The 23,923-nt window shown below is 37.4% G+C and overlaps 1 protein-coding gene across 2 annotated transcripts in view; it reads right to left on the minus strand.

Annotated features, from left to right (window-relative positions):
* ROS1 (ROS proto-oncogene 1, receptor tyrosine kinase) overlaps positions 1-23,923 on the minus strand; it is a gene marked incomplete at both ends in the record, with an annotated part of 120,095 nt that overhangs the window by 59,506 nt on the left and 36,666 nt on the right. The window contains 13 exons of one of the 2 annotated variants that reach the window (XM_079716592.1): positions 75-361; positions 1,232-1,437; positions 2,991-3,193; positions 3,507-3,570; positions 5,751-6,013; positions 8,506-8,650; positions 9,032-9,192; positions 9,519-9,733; positions 14,696-14,796; positions 18,223-18,414; positions 20,278-20,456; positions 21,614-21,724; positions 22,481-22,693. In XM_079716592.1, the coding sequence (XP_079572718.1) occupies positions 75-361; positions 1,232-1,437; positions 2,991-3,193; positions 3,507-3,570; positions 5,751-6,013; positions 8,506-8,650; positions 9,032-9,192; positions 9,519-9,733; positions 14,696-14,796; positions 18,223-18,414; positions 20,278-20,456; positions 21,614-21,724; positions 22,481-22,693 (2,340 nt within the window). Of the gene's footprint in view, positions 1-74; positions 362-1,231; positions 1,438-2,990; positions 3,194-3,506; positions 3,571-5,750; positions 6,014-8,505; positions 8,651-9,031; positions 9,193-9,518; positions 9,737-14,695; positions 14,797-18,222; positions 18,415-20,277; positions 20,457-21,613; positions 21,725-22,480; positions 22,694-23,923 lie in introns of both variants that reach the window. The other variant, XM_079716591.1, reaches the window with a different exon arrangement.

Below are 23,923 nucleotides of genomic sequence, written 5' to 3' on the forward strand. Positions count from 1 at the left end.
GTAACCCCTTTTTAATGGGACAGGAGGGGCTGCCATTATTAGTGAAGATCTACGTACACACACGAGTGTCTTACCAAGCAGAGCAGGCATGATGATAACTTGCCAACACTGACATCCTTCCAGATCCATTGCCCAGATCTCTTGCCCTTTGACAAAGTATATCCGTGGTTTCTTTAGGTCAGAGGTATCAATAGTCATTGCTCCACTTAACTCGAATTCAGTCACACTGCAAGAACATTGGCTTCTTCCATTTGGATGGTTTATGGCTGGGGGTTGCAGAATTCGGTGCAAGGTCTGGTTGATAATACTGTAGTAGAACATCTGAGATCCAAAATCAGAAACTTCTGTCCAATACAGGCGACTATAGGAACAAAAGGACACTCCAACTTAATGAGGAAAACATATCATTGCAAATATGAGTTTCTAATGAAGATCGATCATTTCTAATGATTGTGGGGACAGATGCCACCTTTGGAAAGAACATGTCCCAGTGTTCAATAACCTTCTGATGGAAGAGATCGCAAGAAGTCTAGTTTGTAGCATTTTCCAATGATTTCTCAATAAATGTGTTTGCAACGAAAGCCTTAGACTATAATGACCTTAGGCATTGTATTAAATGACTCATTACTGGCTCTTAAGTATGAAATATATTTGCATACTTTTCATCAACACCATCTCCATTCCCTTCCTCTCAAGTTTGTTTCTGTTTCTTAATACTAGTTACCAATCTAGTTTCAAGATAGACTATAACCATGCTTATGGCACAAACAAAATATAACTCTTCAGCCAGAGAAACTGCTATTCAGTTGCTGAATGAAGGCCTTAAAATTAATCTCATAAGGACATTAATTAAAGATGGATGAGCCCAGAATAGCATTTACTATGGAAAACATGCTTCCTGTCTATCTCCTGCTCATTTCCTGCTGCCGTCTCAGTTCCCTTCTTGTCCTTACCAACTGGGGATATTATTAAATTCACTGGTATAAAACTATCCTTTGGTTTCCCGCTGGTAATTAACCTAACTTTAGGTTACTGGAATTGTCAGTATGGATTAATTGTATATGTTGGTGGTTGTAGGCTCATCATTTATATGTAGAATTACTATAAGTTAACATCAAGAACATTAAGCATCTTACTGTCCCATCATTGACTCTAATATTAAACCAAAGATATTACATTAAATATGTCTATGTCTATTTCATCACAATAGAAACAGACACGCTTCACATACCTTAAGAAAGGATATACAGAAAAAGAGATTATTGTTGAATTTCTGTTGCAAATTTTCAGCTTCCTGGGATATTTCACCTTGTTTTCAAGATCTACATCAAATAGTTGCATTCCATTTTGTGATTCTTTCCGCACAAAGTAGAGGTGCCTTGAAATCCAGTCAATTGTAATAATTTTGATATCAAAAACCAGTGCATCTCGGAAAATCTTAACAACAGGTAAAAAACACAGCCAAGAAGATAATGCTCATTTTCTTCAACTCTGAGGACTTTTTTTGTAATCACTCAATTTCTTATTTACTGCACTTCTCTTCTGTAATCCAAAATCTTGGTAACTCTGGACTGTGTGCCACTGTAACACTGGTCCTCTTCTCACATTGTATATTTTCCCTGGTTAATTTCAACTGCCATGGCTTCAACTGTAATCCATAGACAGGAGCTACAAATTCACATCTTCAGGCAAGATCTCTCATTGAGTTACTACTTCAAATATCAAACTGCCTACTGAACATCTCCAAATGAATTATCTCAGAAAACAAAATTCATCACCCCACCCCCAAACCTCCTTTTCTCCTGCATTTTATATTTTAATGGATTTCCAACACTCACCTGAAGAGCAGTCTTGACAACTGTGGTTCCCCCTTGACTTCTTCCTCCCATTACTACCCATAGCGAATTAGTCCCATTTTAAATATCTCCTGAGTTTCTCCTCTCCTCTCTTACCTCAGTGTCTCTCACTTCCTGCCTAACATTTCCTGTCTGGATTCCTGTGATAGTTCCTGATTGCCTCAGACTTAACCTTCTCTTCTTTGCTAACAGAGAGGTCTTCCTAAAACACTACTTGATCATGTTAATGACCCACTAAATTTCTTGAATGGCTTGATGTTGGCTTCAAAATTGACACTCATCTCCTTGGCACAGTAAAGAAGGTCCCTTATATTTAGGCTCTTGCCCACCTCTTCAGCTTTACCACCTGCCTCTTACTCTGCCCTGAACCCCACCTCCATTCCAAGCTCCTTCTACTTACAGCTCCCCAAACAGGCTATGGCTCTGTGGTTTCCCGGACTTTGCTGCTCCCTCAGCTTTTCCCCACATTCACCTGGTTCATCTTATTTATACCCAAGATGTCTTTCCACTCTACCACCACCACCACCACTCCATCCTGGATGAAGCATCCTTTCTCTGTGATTCCACTGCATCCTGCCCTCAGCATAGCACTTACAGTCTTCTGCCTGTCTTCTCCACTAGCTAACACTCAGTGAATACCTACCACATTCCAGGCATTGTGCTAAATGCCTTACATGGATTAGCTCATTAATCTTCACCCTAAGATGAGGGACTATGCAACCATAGTGGTTAAATAAGTTGCTGATGGTCACAGTTCTAGCATGTAGTAAAGTCAGAATTAAATTCTAGGTTGTCAGATTTTAAAGCTTACCCTCTTAATCACCATGCCATACTGTCTTACTCTTGTTAGACTAATACTGGACTGGATTTGTTCAAGGACTGTGACATTCTGTTTTACCTCTATCTCAGGTAACACAGTGCCTTAAGCCCAAGAACTGTTTGCTAAATTAAGCCTGAATCACATCTGCACAAAACATAACCTGAATTCATTTGTGACTAAATAATTATACAACATCTGTCCTTTTCAACCATTCTAATCTTAATGGCTCAACCACTGGCTCATCATTTTCATCACAGCGTTGTGTGATATGCAAATACTCCACTTCCTTTCAGAAGAATTACATAGCGAAATACCTCAGAGCTGGACTGATTGTGCATGTTGAGGAGGAAGAGTGAGTCTCCCTGAGCATAGTACGCCACTGTGTCATCAGCTGTGTAGCCCATGGCACCAACGTCGCCTTCTGCCAAAAGTGTCCATACAACTTGATTTCGATCCATATCTAACAAAACTATCTTGTTGTCAAAAAAAGTTATGAGGTATGGAAATTCATTGATCTCTAAAAACAAAAACAAGTAGATAATATGTATGAGAAAAAGAACTTTAGCAAAATCCCTTGATTCAACATCAGGCCGTTTTGAAATCCGTGAGTCTCCTTTGGGCTCATTTACTACACCCGTCTCAATGGATTCTGCCTGGGTGCTCTAAGCCTAGGTTTATTTAAGCGTGTTTGGTGATGATGAAAATTGATTATTTTATTTGACTTTAATTTCAGCTCAGAGATAGCACTTGGGTATCCCCGAGAATACTAAGGGTCAAAAATGTTTTTAAATCACTAGTTGTTATTTGCACAGGTTTTAGATAATAAATACCTGATGTTTTGGACTTTACTATGTCAGAAAATGGTCCAGGTCCTTTGGATGTGAAGACTCGAACCTAAAGAAAGAAAAGGATACAAAAATGTGCATTCAAAAGTGTCCTCAGTGACAACAGTTAAGTTCTGAGACTGATAAATTATTGAATGTTTCATTTCACAATTATGAGATATATTATGAATAGGTTCAGTTATTCGCATCTAAGTATATAACAAAAAATTACTAAGAGGAAAAATATTGTCCCAAACAATTTTTGGTAGGATTGTTTTGTCCAGAAAAGTACAAAGTAATGGCACAAACCTCTATTGCAAAAGATCTGAATTTCTATAAAAGGTCTTTAGCTATTTCCAAAATTAAATTATATGGAACATTTAACAGAAACAAAACCATGCAGATTATGGTAAACTTCCACTTTATCATGAAATCAACAAGAAGCTTCAAATAACTAAATGTACTGTACTTTTTTAAAAGAAGATTTATAAAAAGAAAATAGTAATTAACCCTTTTATTTGAAAATGAGTTGTGCATTTCAAACCACTTTTACGTATATTATCTCTTTTGATCCTCACAACTACTAAGAGTAGAAACTGGACAAAGATCGTAATTAGGGGAGGTAACCTATCCACAATGACACACGTAGAAACTGGCATAAAACTAAGTCTTCTGAGGTCTGTATGCTTTTCTTCCCACTGTGCCAAGCTGCGTTCTAACAGCAAAGTTTTTAAACAATTTTTATTACATGTTTCTTATTATATAATAATTATTTCCACTTCCAAAACTTGCCTGTGTTCTATAGCCTAAAAGAAAATTGCCATCCATAATGATGGCCTTGAAAGATAGAACCTCAAGTGCCCTCTCAATCAACAAAACATTGGATTATTTTTATTACACTTCTAGGATTAAATCTATTTTAATATATTCTGTTTATTACTATCTGTGTATGGTGTGTGTGCATGTGTGTGTGTTTATCATGGTGCATATATATATCAATCAGTCTTCACTTTTGCACTGGACCATGTTAAGTAAAACTCATGCCTATACATGCAGGTCACTTTGCAAAGCTCTGTGGTGACTGAGATTTGAACCAATATAAACATATAGGCAAATACACTTAACCAGACTATTTATTTAACTGGAACACACATAATTCTTTTTTTCTTTTTCTTTTTTTTTTTTGCGGTACGCGGGCCTCTCACTGCCGTGGCCTCTCCCGTTACGGAGCACAGGCTCCGGACGCGCAGGCCCAGCGGCCATGGCTCACGGGCCCAGCCACTCCACGGTATGTGGGATCCTCCCAGACCGGGGCACGAACCCGCGTCCCCTGCATTGGCAGGCGGACTCTCAACCACTGCGCCACCAGGGAAGCCCCATAATTCTTAACAAATAGGAATGTGTGTTATCTTTAACTTTTATGTACAACTTTTTTGATTAGTATATGTAGACCTAGTATATTATCAAAATAATTACTGAATTAGAATTTTACAAAAAGAAAATAGATCCTCTGGAAACCACAAATCTCTAAAACACTCCCCAAAACATTCTGTTCCCCAAAATGAAATGGAAAATAACTCTAAATATATACAACCTTGTCACCAACCTGGTATATAATGACGATGTGAAAATCATCAGGCTATCTACCATAAGGGGAAAGCTATGTCATATTATATTTAAAATGCCAAAATAGGTGGCAGTCGTTTTTCCTTTTGACTCCTACTCTCTCCGACTTTCTCCTCTCTCCGCAGCCAGGTGATAAATGTGAGATGTCAACTACCCAGACCCTCAGCTTTTATTTCCTTTAGGAGCTGCAGTTGGGGGTGTCCAGATGACTCCCAGCAGTTGATGTAATATAGTGGAAAGGACTCTAGAAGCTAAACTGTAGCACACCACTTCCCAACCACGCAGCTTTGGTACCTCACTGATACACCCAGGGACATGGCTTTTTCTTCACAATGTGAGGATCAAATGAGATAATGAATATAAAAGCACCTAGTGTGGTACACGGCCTATAGTGGTGGAACCAAAAAATAATGTTTGTTCTGAATCTGGAAGCAAGAAAATTGTCAAGATGTCCTTTACCCTAGCTGTCCCCTCTCCCTTCTGTACCTTTGCTGTCCACTTGACCTCTGTGATCACAGCGTACATGAAATTATTGACAGAGCGGCAGAATTCTTAACCTGGTCCTTTAATCCACCTTTTGTCTACACTATTCAGACCCCTGTATCCCTGTTTTCACTCTCATACCTGGAAGGCAACACTGTACCCAAGACTCATACCCTCAAGTTGAAAAGACATCACTGAGGAAGTGACATTGACAGCAATCCAGTCTTTGAATGTTTTGTTTGTGTCGCTTTGGTTGGATATTTGATAGAAAATTTCGAATCTTGTTAACACACCATTTTCGTGCTTAGGCTTATTCCACCTAAATTCCACCACAACTTCATTCTTATTGTGGTATTTTTCACTTGGTAATATAAATATTCTGGGATTCTCTGGTGCTGATGGAACTGAAAAGCAGAGACACAGGGCAGAAAACAATACAAGGTCAACTTCTACCACTCATGATGAGGATGCAGAGCAACTTAGTAATAAATATTTCTCATTCCTGACAGTTAAGGTATATCTATCTTCTTCTTAAAGATCTTCAGGAGAGAATATTCCATAAATTTCTTCAGGAACCTATCCTGATATTTCTGCAAATCTTCCTTTTCTCCAACCCAAATCCTGCTTACTACCACTAAGGCACACCTTTCTCATCTGTGGTCCATATACATGGAAGCTGGCTAGTTCACCTTATAAAATACAGTATTTACTCTCACTCTGGAGGTGGAAATGGCAGTCACCAGGAAGGAAGATACTATCTCTATCCAGCCTTTAGCCAGTTCCGGGTGTAAAATACAGCATATCCAGGATCCAGGCCCTCTCACCGTGAACCCTCTCTGAGAGTATGGCTTAGTTGTTGCCATCTATTCTGGAGGCACATCAAGAAGTTTAGCCTCTCCCAATCCTTTAATTAATTTCTCTCTCTCTCTCTCTCTGTCAATCAAGAGAAATTCCTCTGCCTGATTTCCAAGTCATTCCATCCAAGACATCCCTCTTCTTTCTTAGGATTCCTCCATAGGTCCCCTCCCACTCTGCCACTCCAATCATATTGCTCCGTAATGTTCAACATTCACATCGTTATCCAATCCCCAGACCTTCTTGCTTCGTACTTACATGGGATAAACCTCTTCTTGCTTCATGCCTTAGAGCCCAGCTAAAGTTTCCACTCCCCAAAGGCCTTCCGCAGCCATACCAGTCTGCATGAGAGGCAGCTTGATAGAGGTGAAGGTTTCATAGCCTGCTTATTCACTCTATGCCACTGCTACTCAGTTGTCACTATCTTATTTCTATTATCATTAGCAGCGTCTGTGTTTATCTCTCTACTGTTTTATGAGCTCCGTCAGAGAGAAAGCACCTTTTCTTATTCCTTATTAAATCCCCCCAAATCTAGTAAAGGACTGGCACACAGTAAGTGCTTAATAAATATTTGTCAATTTGAATAATTTCCAACTATATTGTAAATTCCCCAAAGGCAAGGGCCATATCTTATCCTTTTTCCTTATTTCAGAGTGCTGATGGCCCCTAGCCCCCAGTGCATCCCCTGATAGTCAAGTCCATTTCCACAGAAGAAGCCAACCAAAGCTGACATCCCAAGACAATCTCAAAGAGAGCATACCTGGATCCAAATGTTAACTGCTCCACAACCTGCCCAGGCTCCACTATGTTCCTGTTATGAGACTCATGGATAAATATTGTTGATAAAATCTTAACAGTTTAAAAAAAAATTGCAACAGTGAACGTATGTCTGTTTATTGAGCTCTTACTGCCTGCCAGGTCCCGTGCTAGGAAGTTTATATAAATTAAATTAACATGATAAGATGACTCACCAGCATCTGCAAAAATGACTGAATGGAGATTTGAAGAAACTAGAGTGAAAAGTCCAGATTAAGCCCCAGCCCTGCCACTCGCTAGCTAATTTATATTGGGCAACTCCTAGGCTTCCATTTTCTCTTAGCATAACCAAGATAATAATACCTGTCCTACCTACCATAGAGATGATACAATGATGTTGAGGGTCACTGAAATGATACAATGATGTTTCTGACACATGATAGGGATGTAATAAATGTTTAATAAAGGAGTGATATATATAAATGTGCTTTATACACTTTAAAGTGATATACACATGTAAAGGTATAGCTAATTTCCTTTTTTAAAAATATATTCCAAAGAAAAACATTTTTTAAAAATTTATAGGGACTTCCCTGGTGGTGCAGTGGTTAAGAATCCGCCTGCCAATGCAGGGGACGTGGGTTCGAGCCCTGGTCCGGGAAGATCCCACATGCCGCGGAGCAACTAAGCCCGTGCGCTACAACTACTGAAGCCCACGTGCCTAGAGCCCGTGCTCTGCAACAAGAGAAGCCTCCACAGTGAGAAGCCCCCTCACCCCAACGAAGAGTAGCCCCTGCTCGCAGCAGCTAGAGAAAGCCCGCGCACAGCAACGAAGACCTAACACAGCCAAAAATAAATAAATTAAATACATTAAAAAAAAAATTTAGACATCAATATTCACCTACAGAAGATTCTGAGTTACCATCTATGAGAACACCTCCTGGTAAACCTGCCTTCCAGGACATTTTTACTGTTCTTAAATCCCCTTTGTCTTTATGAAGCATCTCACAAATTACCTGAACCATGTTTCTGCATTATATACATACTGTATATCATTACGGTCAAGTGAAACAGTCTTTAAGAAATCTTTGAGATATTCCTTTGGAATAAATTATGCAGATTTATTTTAATGGTGCTATTCTAATCTCCAAAAAGTCATTGATAGAGTATTGGATCTAAACACATCTACAAAACTGAAAGTTACTTTTAAAAATTATTAACTATCCATTCTAGATTATGAAGGTGAGATTCTGTCTTTTTTTAAAAGATATTTTAACCCCTGTACCTGTTTCAGGTGCTCGGAGTGATAGAGATGTTTTGGGGCCCTTTCCCCAGTAGGTATAAGGAGTGACAGAAAGATTAAATAAGGCATAGGGCTCCAGCCCTTCCACAGTAAATACAGGTAAAGAGTGTTGCTCACTAGCCAGGAACTAAAATATAAGCACAAAACATGATTTTCTTAGGGAGAGAATCATAACATCTTTTATTCCTAATTAACTAAAATCTTCAAACTTTGGTTCACATGTAAAGTTAAACCTTGCAATTTTGGAAACGCTAATGTTGGTAAATTCCATGTTGTTCCACAAGGACCAGTGTATCTAACACACCAACGGTTAACACTAACCACAAAGCAATCAGAGACTGGCTATAAAAAAGAGTTCTCAGGAATAATCTTAATAATCAAATGCTACAGGAACAGTGAGGGAGATGAGCTTGGCTAAGTAAAGAAAGTGGCAAATCAGTGTGGGCAGGGCTGACACAGATGGTACACTCTGTTTGAAAAATGGAAGTTACTAGAACTAATGCCATACCTTAGAATGAGCACTAAATTCCACACTGTAGAAAATGACACCCCAATCCACTGCTGGGGAAGCATTCCAGAGGATTTGAAAACTCGAAGCATTTCCTTCAATCATAAATGAAGACTCTGGAATGGCATCTGGGATAACCTTAGGGGTAAAGGAAAAGTTCCCTATGGGATGAAAGAAACAATAGAGAAAGAAAGAATTTAGGATTATCAATTATCACAGATACATGGAAGATTAATAGAAATTACTAATAATTAGAACCAAAACAAAATTTTTCTTTCCTTTTATATATCCTGAAAATCATCTTTTTCTGACTGTTTCAAGCTATAAATTTGGGTAAAGAGTAAAATGACTGCAAGCAAATTAACAGAAACTACTACAGCCTTTTTTCCTCTTAAAACATAATTCTAAAGAAAAAAAAACCCAACCTTAACATTTATTTAACAGAAAGTATGGAGAAGAGAGGCTATGCAGGAATAAAATATCGTACCTGGCAGAGGCTTGAGGGATGTCTGAATAATTGTGAACTGATTAAATTTGGCTGGTTCCAAAACAGAGACGCTAGTTCTCTGATCTATTTCCTGAGCTGTAATAATCCTAAAGCCATTGATCCAGAAGAGCCGACCACTGTAGTACATCAGTGCGTTCTGGGAAATGTCAGAAGTACTCCAGGCTGCGAACTCTGTGATGGTGGTGTCCCCAGCACTGCTGAAACAGGACATCAATTAGTATGTCTATCTGGAGTGGGGTAAGGGCTGGTGCATTCCAGTACTGGAGAGAATGTGTGTTTGTGAGTGTGTGTGTTTGAAAACAAAGAGAAAATACTTTGCAACAATAATTGTCATTATTCTTAATTCCATATTAAGTTGACTTTTACATTTTTTATGAAGTATACCTAAAGCAAATTTCCTAGGGTTTTTCTTATGAATGTGATATTGCAATAGCAAGAGTGTTACACAGATTTTAATAAATCCTTGTGATTTTTATCAAAAAAATTTTTCACCCTACATCAAAGGCACAACCCATGATTTGTTTCTCCTCATTGCATCATGCCTTCCTCCTATTCTTGGTTAGTCATCTTATTTACTCGCCATTCTTTATTCTAGGTTGTTTAGTCCTTCACTTTATACTATTCACAACTGTCTGTTGCTTCAACGATACTTATCAACTTCCACAGCTTAGTCCAAATGCTCCATTTCAGACCAGGGAATTCAAGGAAACAGTCTATTGTTTTAAACTGCTTTTAAAGTCTTTTTCTCAATGACAAGGAATTTTACAATGATTTTTATTTTAAAAATCTGCTTGGTTGTTTCTAAAATTACACCAGTTGTCTAGTTCTCACAGTAGCTATCTCAATGATTCTCAGTCTCTTGGAGTAGTTATTTCACTTTTTAAAAATGATTTCTCTAAATTTTTTTAAAGTGTTGACATTCCCCTCTTTAGAAAAGTATGGCACCTAAAATCAAAATAAATAAAAGTTTTGTTTTGAGAGTTTCATAATACTTCCTTGAGAACACTGAAACTACCTCCAAGGACCTGAGAGGTGTCAGCCTTATAAAGAAAAAGTATATTCACTAGTACTATTCCCATGGTCCTTTTTCTCATAAAATAGTCTTTATTCATACCTACTCAGATGAGAAGCCAGCACCTGGTTTGCCTTTTGGCCTTTCACCCACTTGTCTAATTTTACACTTTGTCATTTCCACTTCTCATTAGAACTTTCCAGTAACCTTGGTGAGGTATATAAAACCTAATCCCATATGGAAAGAAGCTCACCAAGCAGGATGCACTTGGCCTGAGAAGGCTGGCCCTTCTGGACCACACACAGAGCTGCTGCAGCCTAGATCCTGTGAATGTGTTCATGTTAGCCTTGCTCACAGGTCGTTTGTTCAGCATTCCCAAAACAGTCCCCAGGACAGAGATTTCCCTGCAGGGTGAGACTGGAGATCCTTAGTTGTCACTGGCTTGGATTGCCCCTCATTTCCAGCTAAAGACTCCTCTCCTGTAAATATCTCCTGGGCAGATCGGAAATCTCTTGCCATCTGGTGTTCATTGCAATTTCAGCACAACCTCCTCACTTACAGGAGATGAGTACCTCAAACCCTTCAGTCCTCAGCAACGGGTAGAGCTGGATTTAAATCAAAGCTCAACAAAAAAAAAATCATTAAAAGGTAAACCCTTCCATGAAGCATGAGCTGTGTATAGAGGTCAGCTGAGGTTACTCTACTGAGGGCTTACTCATTTATTCATTCATTCAGCAAATGTTGGGTGCCTAGTTCTGTGTTGGCCACTAGGAATACAGTGGTAAATAAGACAAATACAATCCCTGCCCTCATAAAATATACAGCCTAGCAGAATAGGCAGGTAATGAGCAAATAACTACACCATTGAATGGCACTGTAAAAGGAAAGGTAGAGTGGGCTCCTAAACAAGGAGACCTAATGGGGTCTGGTCAGAGAAAGCCACTCTTAGAGAACGATGTTTAAGCTGAGCCATGCAATCTGAACACAAAGTAGGGAACAGCAGGGTGTAGGCTCCTTTGGAGCAATATATTCAGTCCTGACATGACTAAATATGCCTGAACTTTTATGACAGATGCATGCACCCTTTTCAACCTCCAAGACAGATATGTTTATATATCTGTATAGATAGATTATATATATAATAGATTATATATATGTGTTGGTAATAGATTCATTCTTTAATAAACCAAAGGGAATGGCTGTACATAGGAAAGGGAAGATCAGTTTGAAAGGCGGCTTACAGTTGTCAAGTTCAGAATACGCTGAACGACAGCAGACAGCTAATCTCATCTCTACTCTGTGCTAGAACTACACTGTCCAGTAATGTAACCACTAGGCCACAGGTGACTACTGAGCCCTTGACATGTGGCTACTACAATTGAGGAGCTGAATTTTTATGTTATTTAATCTTAATTAATTTAGGTTAAAATTTTAAGCTAATATTTGATTTATATATTATGAATCACATGTATGATTTACTGGAAAACTTTAAAATATTTTGGAAAAACTTGGGTATGTAAATCAACTTTTTCAATTGTAAATTTTATAAAATGTAACTGCAGATCAAGTATTTCCTATGGAAACTTAGTGTGCAAAATGAGATGTGCAGTACATGTAAAATACACCCAAGCTATCCAAGAATTAATATGAAAAAGGAATACAAATAACTCATTAATAATTTACCTATATGCTTTTACTTTTTAAAATGAGGCAAGAAGGAAATTTACAATTATATATGTGGCTCACATTAGTTGTATTGGGCAGTGCTGATCTAGACTAGAGGTGAGGAACTTAAAATACAGAAGAAGGAAGCTTGATTATACATTAGGAAAAAATTTCTGCTTGTAAGATGGCTCTGGAATCCCTAACTTTATGTACAGCTTTTTTTTTCCCCCAGTGTGATAAAAAGGCAAGTCTTACGTGGAGGGCAAAAGTGCCTGTCCTTTGTGTAACCTTGTCAAGATCTGCTGCACTCCACTGGGCATGCAGACAAGGAAAATTATTAACCTTGAGATGAGGAAATGCATTTTTAAAGGAGAAACTTCCTTCCTCTATCTGGTAAATCCAATAATACTGATTTTTCTGGACACTTGAGGAGCTGGGCTCTCAACGCCAGCTAGCCTGTCCTCCGGAATGTACAGACAGGGAGAGTGAGCCGTAATCCTTCAGGACACTGTCACTTTGAACACTGTCTATATGTCACAGACAGATTCTTTTGACAATCAGATCGCCAGTACCTTACATTTCTAGGGAAGGGAACAACCAGTTTTCTATGGTTCACAGTTGGGAAACGAACGAGAGCTGTATGTTATAGCTGATATGAAATAAATGATTAATCAGATTTGCTGTGTTTATGCTTGTATGCATTATAGGTTTATAAACATATACTCCTTTTTTATAGTCTCTATGATTAAGAGTTTTTCCATAAACCAAAAAATATATTTTTTTTAATCTAAAAGTAATTTTGACATTGTCTTCATAGAGCACGAATTCTTGGTCTTTGTAAGATTAGACTCTTGAAAATTTGATGAAATGAATGGATGCTCAATTTCCAAGCACTCACACACAACCTGAAGCCCTCCATGAACTCCCTAAGGGGTCCAAGAACCCAATATTAGAAATCTCTGCCCTAGAGCAGGACCTTTTGTTTTACTTTAACCTTTTCCTATCTCTCTAATTTACCATGTGACAATCGGCAAATTTATACACATCTGTGGTTTCAGTTTCTTCATCTAAGTAATAATATGACCTCTATATTCTCCCTTTAACTGCTGTTCTTTAATGAGTTTATGTCCTGTATTTTAATTTGAGATATGTAACTGTTTCCTTGAAGTTAAAAACTATTGGCTCTTTAAACTAAAAATAGTAATGAACATGGATTTTAGAGTGTAGATGAAAGTAAAATCATATGACAACAAGAACCCAAAGAGTGAAGGGTAATAATTGGAAACATATCACCATAAAGTTTTAAAATCATTTATGAAGTAAGAATATTTTGAATATGACTGTGGTAAGTTGAAGATATTTAATGTTAAAAATGCATATTTTACTCTCTAAAACAACCTAAAGAAAATTATAAATACACATAATTAAAATGTCATGAGAGGAGATAAAATGGAATACCAAAAAAGTATTTTATTTACCCTCAAAAATGCAGAGAAGTAGAACAGAGGAATGAACAGCCGATGAGACAAATGGAAGTCAAACACCAAGATGGTAGACTTAAATCCCAACATATCAATAATTATATTAAATGTAAATGAACCAAACACCCCAATTAAAAGGCAGAAATTGTCAGACTGCATAAAAAAGCAAAACCTTATATGCTATTTACAAGAGACACATTTTAAATGTAAAGACGAAGGGCTTCCCTGGTGGCGCAGTGGTTGGGAATCCGCCTACCAGTGCAGGGGATGTGGGTTCGTGCCCTGGTCCGGGAAGATCCCACATGCCCGGAGCGGCTGGGCCTGTGAGCCATGGCCGCTGAGCCTGTGCGTCCGGAGCCTGTGCTCCACAATGGGAGAGGCCACAACAGTGAGAGGCCCGCGTACCACAAAAAAAAAAAAAAAAAAAAAAAAAACCCACAAATAAATGTAAAGACGAAAATTGAAAGTAAAGAGATATAAAGAGCTGTACCATGCAAACACTAAGCATAAGAAAGCTGCTATGACTTTCCTAATACTATCAGACAAAATAGTCTTTAAGATGAAGAGTATTACCATAGATGAATGAGGATATTTTATAGTAATAAAAGGAAATACAATATAATCAAGTATATAGATAACAATACTAAATACAAAGCATGCAGATACATCAACTAAAGAGTTATAGGCAAATCTATAATCATAGTTGGAGACTATATTAAGAAGGAGAAAAACCCATCCACCCATTTCCTGGGCTCTTGAGGGGCATTCTCCTCAGTGCCTCTACAGGAGTCTCTTTACACCTTATCACAGTATTCACCATATCCTACAGTAATTAGTTATTTACAAACTTACCTTTCCTTACAAGCACAATGCCTGCAACACAGTGGAAAATTAGTAACTGTTTATTGGAAGAATAAATGAATTCTCATGCACTATCATTTATAACTGAGGAGCAAGTTGTTCTCTATTCTCAACCAATTGCCTTCAATCTTACTTACCTCTGACCCCTAAGAACAGCTGTGTACAGGTGAATACACTGACTGTCTTGAACCAACCAATACAGGAGCCCATCACTAAGGTCTAAAGTGAGAGCAATTACCTAAATAGAAAATATGGAAAGAAAACAAATCAAATACATGTTTAAGGATACCTTTGTGATTATGTCACACTTAAGCTACAGATTTCTCTTTAACATCCTCTTTGGAATAATAAACTCAGTGATTTTTGCCTTTCACTGAATATAAATATTATATGAGTATGTCTATTACTATGTGATTTTGATATAAGCACTGGTTTCCTAAAAATCCCCAAATGGCAAGAAGTATTCACTTCTATATACTTATCTCTAGTGGTTCTCAAAGTTTGATTCTTGGACCAGCAACATCTGCATCATCTGGGAACTTGTTACAAATACAAATTTTCAACCACACTCCAGGTCCTACTGAATGAGGGACTTTGAGCCACTGTGTAAAGCCTTGTCTAAAGCTAGCCATAACTTTGGACTCTTCAGCCACATAAGCCAGTGAACTTGATCGTTGTTTAAATCAGTTGTTCTCAATTGCTACACATTAGAATTACCTGTGAAATTCTTTAAATATCTCAGTTCCCAGTCTGCATCCTGTTAAATTTTGATCTCAGGAGATGGTACCCAGTCTCCAGTATGTCTTCATATTCCCCAGGTAATTCCAATGTGTCTCCAAGTTTGAGAACCAGTGGTTCAAACCATTTAAAATTATATCTCCTGTTAATTACAACCAAAAACATCCTGGTATTTTTCTAAAATATAACACAAACAAGGTTTTTATGTGATATAATTGGATAGAGTCATGTATATATAAAGTCCTATTTCCAGCTGACATCTTACAACCACTTCTTACTACTCTTTCTTTGTCTTCTTTTTACAATCTATGTCTTAATTTTACATCCAGTTGACTATGTGAGGCCTGAGGGAAGACTGTTTCTCCTATGAAATAAGGTGCATGAGATAGAAGTTACAATCCAAAGGATCTTTTTCACTTTCTTTGGCTTTATAGGTATTTTTCAAATGAATTGAGATTGCTAGGAGTCTGACCTCAGAATATCAGAGTCTTTCTATAGCAGACCTAGAGGCTGAGAGGTATCAGATAGGATTAAAGTTGATGACTGTATCTTTAGCAAGATACAACAGCATATAAACAAAAAGGTGAGCCAGTGAAAAATGTAAAAAGAATACAATAAAGTATCCAACAACTAAAAATACTTGCTGGCAGGTTACCCAAGGCTTGCTACAAAGAAATAATCTCAAGACCCATGGCTGCAAGAACCTTCAGTAGTCATGTAAATCACAGCCTTCAATCTTCAAGAAAATTCAACCTACTCCTTTCCCAAAAGGTAGAAAACTATTCTAGCAATTCCTAGCCTTTCGGGAGTTGAATTATGTCCTTTCTTCAGGCTAAAAGAGATTTATTGATAATTTTTCCAGTTAAAGTGAAACCAGGTTAATATTGTTTCGTTATCTATAATGAGATGTACTAGAGTTTTCTAAATTACAGATTAACTCTATTTTATCTCTTAAAAAAGAGATTCTACAACTCCCTTTGCTGGAATACAACAAACTGTTCAAGCTATAAGTGAAATTCAGGTGTTGGATCATTACCCCATTCCTTTACACCAGCCATTTGGGCCCATATTTAAGCAGTGTCAGAGGGTGTTCCATAAATCTTTGGTAACCATTGTTATGTCTATTAACTCCCATACCTAGGAAATAATCCCTTTGATCTAAACAAAAACCTTAAAGTTTAATCCTCTGGTAAAATGTACTATATACTATGAGCCTGACACATCAGATGTGGCAAAAAGTATCTTTTCACTTTAAACGAATATCTCATTTCATTCTCCCTTTTCATCACACAAATGAGTCTTTCTATAAATGATTGGCTAACTATTTTATTACACTGTTGATTGCAAAGTATCTTATACTCCGTGATAAATCTATGAGTAACACAGAAAGGAATGACAGTGAGATGGAGCACTTTGCTCAGTGCAAAACATATTACCTTCAAAACACCTACTAGCATTAATGGAGGCAGATGAATAAAACAAGCCACGGAACCAGAACACAGATTTGCACAAGTAGCAACATTAGCCAGCCTGTGAGAGTATTTGGAGTGGATTTTAAAGGAAAGTGTATTTCCCCAAACATGCTGAGAAATTTAATGATTCACTCATTTACAGAAAAGTCCCCAGGGCCACTCCCGAGCTATCCTGAGTAGAAAAATCTCAAACAACAAGATCAGGACAGCAGGGAGATTACTGACAAAGTCTCAGGGATGAATAGGTAGTTACTCCTGATATACTGTTACCTTTAATATGCTTTTACACAGAAAAAGTTTTTCCCCTAACATTTTTTATTGAGACATAAAAAATATACTTTCTTTGTATTCAGACTCAAGTGGCTCTAAAATAGAATTAAGGGATTATTTCATTATTTGACAGGAATAATTAATCTCTGGATATGGTGTGTAAATTTCTATTTCTTTTAAATATCTGTGTTATAATCTGTAGGTGTCAATCTTAGGAATTATAACTGATACATCCTATGGAATTGAGGATCAGTGACTCAACAATTCGTTTGTTTGTCTATAAATGATCTGATACATCTGTATTATCTCTACTGACAACAAAAAAGGCTTTAAAAAAATAAGAAAATTTTAAGAAATATCCTAGATAGAAATAGTATAAATGATATATTTCTTCTTCATGCTTTTCTGTAATTTCTAAATTTTCTACAGTAGACATATATTATTATGATGATCAGAAAAAACAAAATTCAGAAATTTAGATGGGTTGCTAGAGGGTAGCTAAACAGGATCAAGAAAAATAGGTATTGCTTCTAGAAGTTGAGGAAGTAAAAATATCATTTGTTTTAGAACCATTTCTATGTCAGGGTATTTTTTAGATTGAGTTACAAAATACAAGCTTAACTATTGAGTGGTTACCATGTGCCTGGAACTATTCTCACTACTTCCCATGAATTATCTCATTTAATCTTCACAACAACCCTAAGAGGTAGGACAATTGTTAAGATTCCCATTTTTCAGATAATGAAACAGACACAGAGAAGTCAACTTTCCTAGGAGTTACACAGTTTTTAGAGCAGTCAGTACAAGAAATTGATTGAAAATAATAAAACACCTAATCATCACCCAAGAAGAAGCTCTAAAATATCCAAAGAATTCCTAAAGACTATGAAAACAGATGGAAATTAAAATGCTCTTAAAGTGTGAGTCCATTCAAGATAAAGCAAACTATAAAAATCTCCATATTATATTCTAATTTATTTAATCAATTATGACAATCAATAAGACTTAGAGAAAGTTTGGTTATACCAAGATCTAACCATAACAGTATTTCTTTTCAGATTCTACCTGAACAACTCACAATAAGCAGAAACAGTATTATCATAACTATAAAACAGTACTATCATAACTATAAAACAGCATTATTTAGTACTATTAAATGATCAGATCTTATTTTTAATTTTCACCTTTTTCCCAGAAAACCAAGGCTGTGCCTGTAGTATAAGGGAACTTTCCCCATTTAGCCTGGTACTTTCAACTGAATACAGTGTGGTCCAATAGAGATATCCGCCAACTGAGTCCACCACCATGTCATTCACCAACAACTTCACGTGAGTCACAATGTCTGTGTGTCCTGTCAACAGAGACTGCCTTTGTATCTATAAAACATAATCATGTCAGTTAGTGATTTTCAAATGGCATCATGATTTCTGAATTGTTTATTGCAATTGTTAGTAAATTACTGCATTCATACATTCATTTGTTCAACCACAAGTATTTATTGGCACTCTGTGCTGCGTAGTGTGTCTAGCCTTGGAAACATAACAGTTAGAAGTTATAAGAAAGTTAGAGGTTATAAGGAAGTTTACTCCTTTTCATGCCTCTAAAGAGAAAGGAGATACATTTATTTTGAGTTAAAATACTTGCCCTTCCTAATCATACATCCAATCAACACATAAAAATGTATTTGATTAGGCTCCCAAAGAAGATGTATCCTCCTGATAAATGGTGATGTCTCTCTCCTTGCTCCTGTCAGTATATCTCCATAATATTAATTACTATTATTATTGAGTACCTATTATGTGCCAGGCACTGTACTTCTTTTTTTTCAATCTTTAAAATATTAGCCCTCACATTAAGCCTGTAAAGGATTTCTATTTCCTACTTTTTCACAAGTAAACTGGGTTCAAAGAAGTTAAGTAATTTTTCAAGGAGTTGAACTGTTTTATAAAAGACAGAGCAAATACTTGAAACCAGCTTTTATCCCACTCTTCCACTTCCTCCTTCAAAACTATTTCTAAACTAACCCATTTTGGGGAGCATTCTCTGATTAACCCCAGTCAGCTCCATTCTGCCTACAAGTCATTGGCACTTATGAATTCAGACTATACCATATTGCTTTGCTTCTAAATACCTTGTTTTGTATGCTTCTTCTATTCATTCATGAATGTATTTTTATGTCATGAAAAGAGCAGGGGCAAGTAGTGATGGTTGCACAACACTGAACATACTAAAAACCACTGCATTTTATACAATCAAAGGGTGAGTTTTATGTTACATGAATTATATCTCAACAAAGCTGATATATTTTTTTAACAGAGCAGAGGCATGTCGTCTATTTTCTTCATATTCTCTACTATGCCTATTCTCAAGACTCTAAACATATTGGTAAAAGATAATGAGTAAATAAATGAATGGACACCTGCCTTCCTGATTAGAAAACAATTTCCATACCATATTTCTTCATCTGTTAGACCAGTGTCCTCATCAGCAACCATCTTTTTCTTCAGTGTGCACAATGCGTGGGATGTCTTCATCTTGCCCCCAAATCCACTCTCCACCCTCCTCTGGTGCCCCCTGAGCCTGGTATCAATGGACTACATCAACCTAGCTCTGTTGTTCTCTGGCTTCCAGAGAGTTTCAGCCAATGGAAGCAATGGCAGAAGATCAGATGCCAGAAGAAAAGAGGGATAGGGGTACATATGTACCCCCGTATCACTCCTTGCTAGACCATACATTTTGACAGTGGCTGGTTTTCATGTCAGCAGCTCTCCTAAAGCTACAGCCCTCACCATTCTTTCCCTTCTTTCCCTTGCCCTTTCTGCCTGGTGGCAGTAATATCCTCCCACACTTGCTAGCCCAGGGCATGCTTCACCATCCTTTGTTCATTTTCCTTAGCCCTGTAGATACCTTTGAAAATAGTCCCCTCACTTAGTTTCTTTTAATCATGCCTTTGGAGTGTGCCATCTTCCCTAGGACACTAACCCACTGGTGAACATTTTAATATATTTATTTTAAGATATTATTGAAAATATGTGACTATACACCACATAGTGATATAAAATTCCCCTTATACCTAAATATGTTTTAATTAAAAAGTGATTAGGCTTAGAGACAAATACTAAGTAAATATTAGCATAGGTGGTACACAAGTATGAAAAAAATCATGAAAATTACATTCCAGTCACCGAAATGGGTGGGCATTGTTCGAGAGCATCCAGAATGCCAGGCCTTCTACTTACCACGTATGTCTTTCCAGCCCAGTAGAGAAAGTGACCCAGCCACTCAAAAGCTAACGCCCCTGCTCCTGCAATGTTGGGTATGTGATAATTCTCTGAGATGTCTGTCCCATTCAGCAGCCACACATAGACATCACCTTTCATGTCGCTGTAGTAGAGGCTGTTGTTATACCAATCCATGTCTCAAAACAAAGTGAATTGGTAGCAGTTATTTTTTCATACATGCTGGTATAAACATGGCGAGTCAACAAATCATACATGCACCTCAACATAACATTAAAGCATATACTAACATAGGTACTCACGAGAACTTCAAGGATCTGTCAAGAATGTTATCCCAAAATCTTAACCCCTGGGACTAGAGAGAGGAACTAATAGTCATTGAGTGTCTCCTCTTTGCCTAACATTGTCTTGGGCACTTTTACCTATTTCACTCAACTCTTGAAACAAAGCTATGAAGTAGAAATCATCCCCATTTTTTTTATTATTTTTTATTTTTTTATTTTTATTTTTGGCTGTGCTGTGAGGATTGCGAGATCTCAGTTCCTCAACCAGGGATTAAAGCCGGGCCATGGCAATGAAAGCCCAGACCCCTAACCGTTAGGCCACCAGGGAACTCCCCATCCCCATTTTTGACATGGTGAACCCAAGACTCCGTGAAATTATCTATTCTGCCCGAGGTCTCACAGATGAAAAGAGGAGGAGCCCAGATTCAAGTCAACTTCAAAGCATCATTCTTTCTATTAGTACCACACTGCCTCCTAAGTCCAACTCATTTTGGTCAGAAATGCTGTGGTTACTTTTAATAGCCAAACAAAGAGATCTAATAATTAGATAATTATAGAAGATGCCATTAAATAATAAATAAATAATAATAAATTATAGAAGATGTCATTAAAGTAAGATACCATTACTTAATCTTCTTTGTCATGAAATTCTTTCTTATACTTGATTTAGAACTTCACATAGCTGTTCTGTGCTCCAGTCTTATAGCAAACTCATAATAAATTACTTAACTATAGCTATCTTCATGGAACAAGTTAGGCTGTTACTGTGAGACAACATTGAGAAATTAAAATACATGAGAAGTATATCAAAGCCTTCCTGAAATGGGCATAAATCATTAAATAACTACATTTTGTGGAGTAGTGAATGGCCCTCCTCCTTGAGAACAGACATTTTCTTAATAGTGTCACTGGCAGTATAGTTCAGTCAATATTTTTTCCTTTCATTATTGACCTAATACTAAAATACTCAATCCTTTTGATTGGTTGAATATCTCAGGAAGTCTTACAAGTAGAAACCTGCCATCCAAGTGTACAGGGGACTTGGTGTTTACCTGATACATTTCCCATATCAGAGGATAGGAATTCTCCTGGGCCAAAGCTATTTAATGGTTTACTCCAAAGCCCGTCTTCTTTCACAGCCATGATAAATGGTGGCTCTGCAGCTGTTTGGTTTTTTAAAAAAAAAATTGAAAGAAATATCACAGAAAACACACTTTTTTTAGGTACACATTTATACCTTAGATTTCCTTCATAAAGTCAATCAGCATTTTGAAAAATACTCTGGAATAATATGAGTAATTGTATCTGCTTAAAAGAATTATCTATCATATTAAACATACTTTCTGATTTTTGTGTAAATAGTTGCAATTGAATGTGAAGAGAAATGTGTAGTGATGTTGCCTCTATAGCAATGTCACGGTCATGGCAGATTTTTTTTTTTTTTTTTTTTTTTTTTTTGTGCTTTAGCTATTGGTGGCCATGGTCCTATTCAGAGCACCCAGAAGCGATTGCGATAACAACAATAGTATAAATGGGTCAGTTATCTTTCCATTTTTTTTCAACCAAGAGGATAGAATTCAACATAATTCACAGCCCCTCAGCTTCTCTCGCCAAGAGCTTCAGAGTTCAAGGAGTGCTACTGCTTAATAAACCATGAGAAAGGAGAAAAACATGAAGAAGAAGAGAATTATATTGTTTGTTAAAAAATATCTTGGACAGTTTAAAATAGCAGGTTAGAAACATAAATATCACACAATGCTTTATTTGCTTTCCTAATCTCAGATAATAAACACATCCTCAAGGGGTCAACGCACACTCATTCTAATTTTTTTACCACATTGAAGGTGAGAAATTTTAAAGGACATAGGGAGAAAGGCTTTTTGTCAGAATCATTCCCTAAATCAAGAATATTTTCTCACCTGGTACCAGGGTAGTTCCCACTGAGGGCTCTGACCAAGGGCCTGGCCCCTTGGGAGAACTTGCTCTCACAAAAACCTTGTATTTCGTAGCACTCTGAAGGTCGTGTACGTTAAGGATGGTCCCACTTATATTAGAGAACACGTGAGTGGTTTCAGGAAAGTCTTGGGTTGATATTTTCACCTCATAAGTCCAGTTCTGCCAGGCGGAAGGACCTAATTGGAAGAGTTAAACAATATTACTGACGAGGATGACATCAGCAAGGGCAAACAAAGGACTGTCAGTAAATTTATCTACAGCTTCACCTTGAGTGAAGGGATAATTGGGCCTGTTACCCCATAATCACCAGGGTTAACTTGGTGACATGACTAGGGCAGTGGTCATCCCACCCACTCATTTTGTTCCATCAAAGGAGACATCATGCCCAACAAATCAGAGGCCACTGTTCCCCTGTCAGTGCTGTATGATTGGCTGCATAGAACTGTCGGAGGGGTTTTCTATACAAGCTCCTAATAAACAAATGCTTAATGATGAATCTCTAATACAATTCCCAGTGTTGGTAGAGCATCTCCCTTCTAGAAGCCCAAACAATACAAAAGAATTTTTTTTTTTGCTAATTCATTTTCAGCCATCTTTGTCATATACAGCAAACAGGCATAATTAACTTAGTCTTAAAGTAAAAAATAGCCAATGTTTGCTAGATACTCTAGGGGACCAGGGGTTGGCAAATGGCAGCCCACAGGCCAAATCTGGCCTACTGCCTGTTTTTGTAAATAAAGTTGTACTGGAACACAGCCACAGCTATACATTTACATTTTATCTATGGCTGTTTACACACCACAAGGACAGAGTTGAGTCGCTATGCCAGAAGCCACATGACCCACAAAGCTGAAAATATTTACTATCTGGTCCTTCCTTTATAGAAAAAAATTGCCAACAGCTGTGCTAGACACTGTTCTAAGTGTTCTACCTATGAATCTTAATTTGGTCTGTATGACAATCCCATAGAAATATATAATTAATATTTTTATTCCAGTAGTGGAAACATGCATGAAGTGGTTAAGTAACTTGCTCAAGTCATTCTGCTAAAAAAGGGCAAGACCAGCCTTTGAATCCATGCAGGCTGGCTCCAGAGCCCACCTGCATACCCACCACACATGCTGCCTCTCCAGAGATGAAAATTCAAGTCCAGAGAGTTTTAGGCTCAAACTCATGCAAGATCTCCCTGGATACATAATCTCAACCCAAGTGCTCCATCCCCCTGGCTAATGCATTCCCTCAGACTAGAATGTCAGTGCCTGACTCCAAGGAGACACTCAATAAATGCTCCAACCATTCTGTTGGGACATATATGATAAAATATAGAGATTCTCTTAATGCAAAACTGATAAATGTAGAACAAATGTATAAACACGTGTGTGTGTGTGTGTGTGTGTGTGTGTGTG

The sequence above is a fragment of the Hyperoodon ampullatus genome (genome assembly GCF_949752795.1).
Source record: "Hyperoodon ampullatus genome assembly, chromosome: 12".
Taxonomy (NCBI): Eukaryota; Metazoa; Chordata; class Mammalia; order Artiodactyla; family Ziphiidae; genus Hyperoodon; species Hyperoodon ampullatus.